This window comes from Sceloporus occidentalis, unplaced genomic scaffold, assembly GCF_023333645.1.
Source record: "Sceloporus occidentalis isolate IW3139 unplaced genomic scaffold, rSceOcc1.0.p SCAF_2, whole genome shotgun sequence".
Classification (NCBI taxonomy): domain Eukaryota; kingdom Metazoa; phylum Chordata; class Lepidosauria; order Squamata; family Phrynosomatidae; genus Sceloporus; species Sceloporus occidentalis.
The window spans coordinates 129318256-129329154 of record NW_028316982.1 but is presented as its reverse complement, the minus strand read 5'-3'; the positions used below and the strand labels follow the sequence as shown (position 1 = coordinate 129329154).

Sequence of the window (10899 nt, the reverse complement as noted above, 5' to 3'; positions counted from 1 at the left end):
ACATGGGGCCCGGATCCCAAATCTCTTTCCCTAAGAAAGGGGACAAGGGAGACTCCCAAATGTCTGCCGCCCCTATTAACTTACCCATAGGATGGCAGGCTTCTCCTCAGCGAGGTCCTTTGCCAACTGTTCTTTCTGGACAACGCTGGGGGGAGAGGCAGTACAAAAGTCTGAACGGAAGCCCACCTATGGCTCTTCCATGGCCCACCTATATCTCCTCCATGGCCCACCCATGGCTCCTCCATGGCCCACCTATGGTTCCTCCTTGGCCACTTATAGCTCACCCATGGCCTACCCATGACCCACCCATGGCCCACATGCCCCCTTGCAATCACAGAACCACAGAGTTGGAAGAGACCTCCAGTCCAACCCCATTCTGCCATGCAGGAACTCTCAAGCACAGCGTCCCCCGATGGAGTCGGAAAGAAAGGTAGCGTTTGTTTATTTATTACCTCCAATCCCCTTCGTTGTCTTCCTTCGCCTCCTCCTCCTCTTTGGCCTCCTCTGTTTCGGGGGAATCCTTTCAAAAGAAAAAAGGAGGAATGAGTATGGACTCTTCTGCGCCGATGTGCAAATGGCACCCAAGCGCACAAGCGAATGCAGAGTGGAAACCGGCGATGTTATGACACCGGAACGTGTGCAGATGAGATATCACTGGACTGCGACTCCCAGTATTCTGGGAATGACAGTCAAGCCGCGTCGGATCAGCAAACGCGGTACGTTCGCGGAAAAAACGTAGGACGTTACAAAATGGAAGCCAAACCACCGTCACCCTTTTTGTTTGTAATGGAGGACATTTTGGAATTCAAGTCGAAATGTAGGACATGCCCTGGGAAAGGAGGATGCCTGGCCACCCTCGAGAGGAAGCGTCAGGGCCTGGCCAAAGGTCGTGGACACTTCTCAGGCTCTCCTTACCAAAAAAGCACGGTGGACCTGTGCGACGACCACTATCTGCGACGAAGTGGGATGGCTGCCCGCGGTCAAACCCTGTAATGGAGACTGCTGGACATCTGCGGTCAGTTCCCGCGATGGAAACTGATGGACATCCATGGTCAACTTATCCAACAGAGGGGGATAGACGTCCACGGTCAGCTCCTCCAACAGAGAGGGATCGATGTCTGCGGTCAACTCCTCCCACAGAGGGGGATGGACATCTGCGGTCAACTCCTCCAACAGAGAGGGATCGATGTTCGCGGTCAACTCCTCCCACAGAGGGGGATGGACATCTGCGGTCAACTCCTCCAACAGAGAGGGATCGATGTCCGCGGTCAGCTCCTCCGACGGAGAGGGATGGATGTCTGCGGACAACGCGGCGATATCTTCCACCACTTCCTCCTCGAAGTGGGTTGATTGCATCTTCTTGCGTCTGCAATGGGGACGGGAAAAGGTCATGAAACATGACTGCTCCAGTGCCGCTGACCGTCTCTCCTGTCCAGCAACGTGGCACTCTGGTGGGTTTTGGGGGCTCTGTGGCCATGTTTTGGAAGAGTTTATTCCTATTATGGGTGACCACTTCTTTCATTCAGAGATATATATGTGTCTGTGTGTGTGTGTGTGTGTGTGTGAAGGGAGGGAGGGAGGGAAGGAAGGAAGGAAGAGGAGAAGGAAGGAATAGGAGAAGGGAGGCAGGAAAGACAGGAGGGAAGGAAGGAAGGAAGGAAGGAAGGAAGAGGAGAAGGGAGGCAGGAAGGAAGGAAGGAAGGAAGGAAGGAAGGAAGGAAGGAAGGAAAGATGGGAGGGAAGGAAGGAAGGAAGAGGAGAAGGTATGAAGGAAGGAAATAAGGAAGGAAGAATGGAAGGAAGGGGAGAAGGAAGGAAGAGGAGAAGGGAGGAAGGAAGGAAAGAAGGAAGGAAAAGGGAGGAAGGAAGGAAGGAAGAGGAGAAGGGAGGCAGGAAAGATGGGAGGGAAGCAAGGAAGGAAGGAAGGAAGGAAGGAAGGAAGGAAGAAAGGAAGGGGAGAAGGGAGGTAGGAAGAAAGAGGAGAAGGAAGGAAGAGGAGAAGGGAGGAAGGAAAGAAGGAAGAGAAGGAAAGAAGGAAGGAAGGAAGGAAGGAAGGAAGGAAGGAAGGGAGGGAAGGAGGGAGGAAGGAAGGAAGTAGGGAGGGAAATGAGGAAAGAAAGAGGAAGGGAGGGATGGAAGGAAGGAAGGGGGAACTTACCTTCGAAGACGCCTGGGGACGTCCTCGTCCTCCTCATCTTTCGGCCGTATATTACACGAGAAGAACTTGACAGTCTTCCTGATGGTCTTCCCGATGGACTTCCTGACAGCCTGCGGAGGAGATGAATGAGAGCCAAGGAAAGGATGGCCGGCCAAAGCCAGGACCCCAGTGGTCACCTCTGGCCTCCCTCCCTCCCTCCAGCCGCCCACTTGATCTCTTCCCAAGGCCGTCTCTGGCCAGTGGGACCACTCACCTTGAGAAAATTCTCTCCGCGCGCCATGGCGGCACCGAGAACCCGAATGGCCACAGGTCAAGATGCCCTCCACGAACTGGTCAAGCCGCTGTCCAGAAGGGCACTGACTGGCGTCCAACGGCCACACTGGCCTCAGCTGCATTCTAGAGCGGAACACGGAACCCAAGGCAGGCATGGAACCTTTTCAAATGGAAACAAGGCTTGGGGCTTCTCTCCACATCATGGTTGCCATGCGCTTCTCTAGGTTCGGACTATAGGACCCTTAAGAGAGAGACCCTTCCAATACATAGGATCCTATGTATCCCCGTGTCTCATTAATACATTAATATAATCTATAACCTTCAGTGTCCCATATATGATCATTAATATAATCTATAACCTTAAGTGTCCCATTAAAACAATATATAACCTTCAGTGTCCCATATATGACCATTAATATACGTAATCTATAACCTTCCAACCTACATGAGTTGGAAGAAACCACAAGGGCCATCCAGTACAACCCCCTGCCATGCAGGAACTCTCAATCAAAGCATATCCAACAGATGGCCATCCTCTGTTTAAAGATCTCCAAGGAGGGAGACTCCATCACTCTCCGAGGAAGGAGTGTGTTTCACTGCTGAACAGCCCTTACTGTCAGGAAGCTCCTCCTAATGTTGAGGTGGAATCTCTTTTCCTGTAGTTTGCATCCATTGTTCCAGGTCCTGTTCTCTGGAGCATCAGAAAACAAGCGTGCTCCCTCCTCAATATGACATCCCTTCAAATATTTAAACAGGACTATCATATCAGCTCTTAACCTTCTTTTCTCCAGGCTAAACATCCCCAACTCCCTAAGCCGTTCTTCATAGGGCATGGTTTCAAGACCTTTCACAATTTTATTCACCCTCCTTTAGACATGCTCCAGTTTCTCAACATCCTTTTTGAATTATGACACAGGTCCAAAACACACTGCAGAAATATTCTATTTTGAGACTACTTTAACTACCCTGACTCAATGTTAGGGAATTTTGGGAACTGTAGTTTTGTGCAACATTTAGCCTTCACTGTCAGAGAGCTGTGGTGCCACAATAAACTACAGTTCCAAGAAGATGAATTGAAGCATCTAGACCGGGCTCTACAGGCTAATGGTTGTTCCAGTTCAGACATCAGAATCATAGAATTGGAAGAGACCGCAAGGGCCATCCAGTCCAACCGCCTGCCATGCAGGAAATCCAAATCAAAGCACCCACGACAGATGGCCATCCAGCCTCTGTTTAAAGACCTCCAAGCAGGGAGATTCCACTACACTCCGAGGGAGTGTGTTCCACTGTCGGACAGCCCTTACTGTTCGACAGGGCTGCCAGACCCAGAAAAACCTAGAGGAGTGAAGACAAGCAACCACCCAAAGGGAAGGTGGTTAAAGAGGTCACAGACAGAATAGTGAAACTGGTGAGGTAACATAACCTCCAAATGGTTTACAAACCAACCAAGAAAATCCAGCAAATGCTGTGCTCAGAGAAGGACAAGAGAGACCCTCTCACAGCTGTGGGAGATTATCGCATACCATGCAGCTGCAGACAAGTCTACATAGGAACCACCAAACGCAGTGTTCAAGCACGAATCAAGGAACGTGAGAGACACTGCAGACTGGGTCAGCCAGAAAAATCAGCAGTAGCAGAAGACGTTATAAACATCCTGGGCACAAAATGTTGTTTGAAAACATTGAAATTCTGGACCATGCCAATAACTATTGGGTCAGAATGCACAGGGAAGCCATTGAAATCCACTTCAACAGGAGAAGAAACGCTTAAGTGAACAAAGTTTGGTTACTAGTCCTGAAAAACAGCAAAATCAGGACTCAGCAAATGCAAATGAGAAACAATCCAGGATCAAGGGATTTCCCAGCAGACAATGATCACTAATTAAACAGACACTAATCCTCTTTGCATATCCTCCCACCCAGAGGCCTCTGCCGTCAACAAGAGAATAATACACAGATTCTTATACTCCTCCCTACCCAGGGTCACACAGTGTGTGTGTGTGTGTGTGTGTGTGTATTTCTTCTTCGTGGTCTCTGCGAATCATACAAATGGGTTGTACTGCACCTGCGCAGTGCTGTTCGGAAACTTCTGGAATCACTGGGCAAAGTTAATTTGCAACTTTTAGCAACTTTTTGGTGGTAGCTCCGCCCATCCCTGGTTTCCCACTCTTTCCCCAGTTCCTTTTTTTCCGCCGTGTTAGCTGCTTCAGGGAACTTCGCTCATCTAGCTATTGGATCACTGTTTTGACTCGGACTGTTTTTTTTTACAATTCATCGATCTTGACATCCACCTGACTTGGCCTGTTTGACTATGGATTTGTTGACGGATTCTACTACGATGCCCCACTGTTTAAGAAATGCTATGTGTGCAGCGGCAAAATCCTCAGACAAGACCCGCACTCTTCCTGTCTCTTGTGCCTCGGAGAGGCCCCCAACCTGAAATCCTGCGCGCCGTGTAAGTCTCTGACACCGCAGGCAAGGAAGAACCGGGAGTCGCGCTTGAGGGCCGCCTTGTACCAGAAGGTATTTACGCCCGCTCCCTGACCCTATATCTCCTGATTCGGTCCTGGTGACTTTGATTCCTATGGCCCAGAGGTCCACCACTGAGCCAAGCGCCATTCTCCCCGAGGGGGACGTAGGGTCTGAGAGAGCCATGGAGAAGTCGAAGTCCTCTAAGAAGGACAAATCTAAACACAAGGACTCCAGCTCTAAGAAATCTGTCTTGACCCATAAGGATTCGAGTTCCCTGAAGGGTTCTAGCTCTAAATCCTCATCTTCTCATGCTTCCCACTCCAAGAGGGTGCGCACGGTATCACCAGAGGGCTCTCATTCGGCCTCTAAGCATCCTCGGATGGAATCTTCCGAATCCCATTCCACTTCCAGACATTGCACCTCTTCTAGGGACTGGCCTTCCTCCAAGCCCGCGCCTCCGTCCCATGCCTCGGTATGGAAGACTCCCTCAAAGGCCGTCGACACCGAGCCCCTTCGAGCTCGACACACGACTACCTCAGTGTCTGTTGCCTACCTGCTGACATCTTTTTGCTATCTTGCCGTGGATATCATAGAGGTTCTGCCGCAGGTGTCCCATTCTGATTCATCTGAGGACCTCCGTTCTCCAATTCCTGTTGCACGCACCATCATTCATCAGGCTGAAGTCCACTAGCCCCTGCGGTAACTTCCCCAGGTTGAGCTGGATTTCTTTTGTGACAGTGAGGCAGACAGATATTATATGTTGGTGAGCCATGATTTGGTGTGGCGGCGCCTAGGCCTTACTTGCTCTGTTCCGGCCAAGCCCTTGTCCAGGCCTCACAAACCAACCCTGACGTCTCATGAAATCTCAGTTCTGTTACGGACCTCGGCTTCAGTCACGGTCTCAGCCCAGCCTCGTGATTTGGATGTCATCAATCTTTCAGATTCCGAACGTGAGGGTTCTCTTCATGGCTCTATCGCCATGATTTGGGCTCTTCTTATGATGCAGGGCACCAGACTTCTTCTCAGGAGTTCTCCCAGCCTGGTTCTGCTTCCCCGACGGACGATGTCCGAACCTTCGCCAAACATGTTATCAAGATGGGGAATGCTCTTGATCTTCAGATCATGCAGGCAGAAGACGAGCCTTCAGACCTCCTCGAAAAGTGGATCTATGGGAAGGTCCCGACACCGCTGTCCATTCCGATGCCCCCTTCGCTGGAAAAGCTTGTGAAACGTTCTTGGGATGTGCCAGCCTCCACTGCCTCCAGCAATAGGAAGATTGAGGCCCTTTATAGGATCACGCCTTCCCAACCTTCCTGGTTCTTCGGCCATCCAAAGCAGAATTTGACCATAGTGGAGGGCTCACAGCAGTCCGTTACCCCCAAGGCTTCTTCCTCTCCAGTTGATCGCGAGGCAAAGAAAATTGATGGGCTGGATAAGAAGGCTTACTTCTCATCAGCACTGGAATCAAAGTGGCCAACTATAACGCCTGTATGGGGGCGTACATACAGTGCCTTATGGAAAGGATTTTGCCCTTGATCCCGGACGTCCCCAATGAGACCCAAGGTGTGCTGACTGAGATTTGAGATGAAGCCCATTCCATTGGCAGTCGGCCCGCCACTCAACAGATTGCTTGACCAAGTCTATGGCAGCTGCTATAGCTCTCAGGAGGCATGCATGGCTTCGATCCTCTGACTTGAACCAAAATGCTAAGTCGACTATAGAGGACATGTCCTTCGATAAGGCCGGGCTGTTCAATCGCGAGACAGATGAGCGGTTGAAGACGGCGAGGAAGAAGCATGGTATGTCCACCCCCACTCCGCAGGAGGTTTGGTGGCCAGCACCATTGGTATGGCCAGAGGTACTTCCAACAGGACCGGCCCTACCAGCGCCCAGACCAGCAGAGACAACGTTATTCATCTCAGTCTTCTTCCTCTTCTGGCCGTCGTTCGGGCCCGCCTTGGTACCGCAAAAACTACCGCAAGCAGGACACCGACCAGGCCAAAAAGAGATCTTGAAGGGGTGCTGCGTACTCCGTCACCCCCCTCCATTTCTTCCTGGAGATCTTAAGACCCTTCTTTAACACCTGGGCCAGTATAACATCCGACTCGTGGGTACTTGACATCGTCTGTAGGGGTTATGCCCTCAAGTTCAAAGAGCTCCCCCCGACTGGAGCTGTTGTTTCCACCTTCTCCTCAGACACCCTTCTGGACAAAGTATGCACCTTGCTTGTAAAGGGCATGATCTTGCCCATTAATCCTTCTGAGGCTCCTAGATGCTTCTTTTCCAGATATTTTACCGTCCCCAAGTCTGATGGTGGCATTAGGCCAATTTTGGACTTGAGAGCCTTGAACTCTTATTTGGCTTATCGTCAATTTTGCATGGTAACCCTTGCTTCTATTTTGCCCTTGTTACACCAGGGCCTGTGGTTTGCAACCATCGACTTGAAAGACACATATTTCCATGTGGGGATCCGGGAGAGTCATCGCAGATTCCTAGCCTTCACCGTCGGCTCCGACTTCTACCACTACAACGTCCTTCCCTTTGGCCTCTCCACAGCTCCGATGAACTTGGCCTGTCTGGTCGGAGTGAAGTGGGACTTCTCTTCGTTGACGACCAGTCCGAGGGAGTCCCAAAGGTGCAAGGCGAATGAGACTGCCTCTCGGAGCTCCTGCTGTGAGTCGGCGGCAAACAACCAGTCATCCAGGTAAGGGAAGACTCTGTAGCCCTTCTGATGAAGGTATGCCACCACTGGTGCCATGCACTTCATGAAGACCCTCGGAGCCGTGGCAAGGCCAAAGGGGAGCATGTTGTAGTGGTACGCGGTGGAGCCGACGGCGAAGGCGAGGAATCTCCAGTGGGACTCCCGAATTCTGATGTGGAAGTAGGCATCCTTCAAGTCGACCGTCGCGAACCACAGGCCCTGGTGGAGAAGCGGCAGAATAGAAGCCAAGGTTACCATCTGGAACCAGCGGTATTCAAGGAAAAAGTTCAACTCCCTCAAGTCCAAGATGGGTCTGATGCCCCCATCCGCCTTCGGTACCGTGAAGTACCTGGAGAAAAAAGCCCTGGAGCATTGTTCGGGCGATAAAGGGGAGATTGCCCCCTTGTCCAGCAAAGTGCGCACTTCAACGATTCGAATCCGCACCCTTATGCATGCTCATAGTGGCTCTGGATGCTATCCTCCTTCCCTGCCCCTTCCTTAGCTGTCATCTCTCATCAGGGTGAAGGAGCAGTCAGGGGTTGATGGAATAGGTCACAGGGGGTCACTGGGGCCAGGATCGGGATGAAGGAGCAGGCAGGGGATGATGGAATAAGTCGCAGGGGGTCACTGGGGCCAGGATTGGGATGATGGAGCATCCAGAGGATGATGGGATAGGTTGCAGGGGGTCACTGGGGCCAGAATCAGGATGTTAAGGAGCAGGCAGGGGATGATGGGATAGGTCACAGGGGGTCACTTGGGCCAGGATCAGGATGAAGGAGCAGGCAGGGGATGATGGGATAGGCCACCGGGGGTCACTGGGGCCAGGATCGGGATGCAGGAGCAGTCAGGGGATGATGGGATACATCACAGGGGGTCACGGGGGCCAGGATCAGGATGCAGGAACAAGCAGGGGATGATGGGATAAATTGCAGGGGGTCACTGGGGCCATGATCGGGATGAAGGAGCAGGCAGGGGATGATGGGATATGTGGCAGAGTGAAGGAGGGGAGCAGATCGGTATGTAGGAGCAGGCAGGGGATGATGGGATAGGTCGCAGGGTGGCAGAGGGGGCGAGATGGCATGAAGGAGGAGAGGATGAAGGAGCAGGACGCAGGGGGCCAAGGGGGTGACATCGGAGTGATCTTCCACACCAGACCAATTCAAAGTGAAATTGAAGTGAGCTTAGAAGCAGATTTTGGTGAATTCGCTTCTTTCCAAATTCATCAAAATGGGGAGTCACTTTGGGATCACTGCGGAAGTGCCACGGAAGGATCTCCCATAGAAAGGAATCGCTTCTCATAACACATTCATGTTATGATGTGAATTCGCATTGTTGGACCGGCAGTCATGTCGGATCTGAGCTGCAAAAAGTTCCAAAAACCTCCATGTGATAAACACCTCTGTCTCCATGTGGAACAGAGCTTTAAAGAGTCCTGACCAGTCTTAGCATTCTCAGGCTTCAATGTTGTGTGGGTGGCTATGGCATAGTGGCATCTTTATGACTGAATATCAGATACCAGTCTATGGATAAGAATGCACTCTTCTCTGTGTGCAAGAGGCCAGGTCTCAGAGGCCATCCTGGGGGGCCAAATCTTAAGGGAAGTGGACATCCTGAGAGGTCTTTCTTTAGCCAAATCCTTTCCCCTGAACTATTAACGCAGGGACCTCTTCTTCTGAACATGAGGGACCAGGATGCTGGGCTATGAGACAGTGAGAAGTATGAGTGCAGGGGAAAGTCTCTCTCTCTCTCTCTCTCTCTGTATGTGGGGTGTGTGTGTGTGTGTGTGCGTGTGTGTGCGTGCACATGTTCATTTTCAGTTATACTATGCTAGGATGACTCTCATTCCCCAATAAGGACATAAATTGCACAATTCACACTCAGACTAAGAGTCCATTGAATTCACTCTTGAGCTGAGACAAACTGTGGGGCTATAAGCAGATATGAAGTGAAAGGCCTGACCCCCATCCCATTTTTGTCTTTATTTTATGATAATAATAATAATAATAATAATAATAATATGTTTTATTTATATACCGCTATTCCAAAGATCATAGCGGTGAACAGCAAGTAAGCTAATTAGCAAGTAAGCTAATTTTTTTTTTTAGCAGAGGCTGAAATATACAGAGGCAGAAAGATTCTGAACCTGAGGGCTTCTTTAGCTGTTAGGACATTTGGTAAATTTATCCTCTATCCACTTGGCTAATCTCAATTTGAAGCCTTCTCATGCAGTGGCCATGCCCCCATCTAATGATACGAATGTCCATATAACTTAATGCTGTATCACAGGAAGATGTGCTTTCACTTGTGTATCATATACATATGAACCTAGTGCCAATAAATTTCACTAGGAGATGCTGCGTGGTGATATTGTGGGAGAGAAAGTCTTCCCTGCTATTTTTTGACATCCATACCTATCCACCCTGCCTTCCCCTCCAAATGCTTTGCTCCAAATGCTTTGAGCCTTTTTACCCAAATGTTTCTCAAATTGTTATGAACAGTATTCTTGATCCATGTGAATGCCTTTCACATACAACTCCTTCTTTGTCTTATAGGCATGCCCTGCTCATGAAAACTTTCTGTTGTGACTTGTCGTCATATAGGGAAGCTCAGTGTAGTCTCATGCACTGGACACAATCCTGGTGTAAATTCTTTTGTGCAAAGCATGTGGGGAAACAATGGCAGCAGTGACACAATAGTCTCCATTTATTTCATCAGGGATTTTACTGGAGACCTTCCTTCTGGATAGTGCTCATTATGGGTATCTGTGGCAACCGAGCACTAACAACAACAACAATGACAACAACAACAACAACAACAACAACACATGGATGTATAAGAAGTAAATGTGCAATATGCAGGAAGTCAAAATGCTGCTACAATCTAAACTGTCTAGAGCCTGTGGTATTGATATTCTGTACTTCTTACAGTTAAATGTTTTCACCTTAACAGATATATTCCCAGATGAAAAGATTGCTTGATATAATAGCAAGCGATCTGTACTGAACCCAAACATCTACTGATTACTAGGGTGGGTTGAAATACTGAAAGCTATTACAGTATTTTAGGAACCTGTAATATCCACTATTACTTCCCCATGTGAGAGTCCTTAGACTGACTTGCCATTGCCCCATTTCTTCTTCTTTGGCAAATAAATATTGTAGTGTATCCAATACAATCAGCAGAGTGTAACCACAGAGTAAGAGGTTTAGCACAGATAATTAAAGCCAAGCATTCCCCACTGTAACAATTACAAGTACTTGCAAAAACAATGACAAGGTCAACATGTGAATGGAAGG

The 10899-nt window shown here is 49.6% G+C and overlaps 1 protein-coding gene across 1 annotated transcript; it reads right to left on the bottom strand.

Annotated features, from left to right (window-relative positions):
* Window positions 1-900: 900 nt before the first annotated feature.
* On the bottom strand, window positions 901-2803 carry LOC149319028 (uncharacterized). Its single transcript, XM_089508371.1, has 3 exons — window positions 2412-2803; window positions 2159-2268; window positions 901-1366 (listed from the first exon to the last, which is right to left on the bottom strand). Exons 1-3 carry the CDS (start codon window positions 2436-2438, stop codon window positions 901-903), a joined length of 603 nt encoding a protein of 200 aa, XP_089364497.1. The 5' UTR covers window positions 2439-2803.
* Window positions 2804-10899: the final 8096 nt, after the last annotated feature.

Bases quoted from the DNA above. Each gene is read 5' to 3' on its own strand.
- LOC149319028 (XM_089508371.1), bottom strand. From the start codon at position 2,438: ATGGCGCGCGGAGAGAATTTTCTCAAG. The intron at 2,269-2,411 runs GTGAGTGGTCCC...TCTCCTCCGCAG, and splicing joins GCGGAGAGAATTTTCTCAAG to GCTGTCAGGAAGTCCATCGG. The intron at 1,367-2,158 runs GTAAGTTCCCCC...TCCCCATTGCAG, and splicing joins GTCCCCAGGCGTCTTCGAAG to ACGCAAGAAGATGCAATCAA.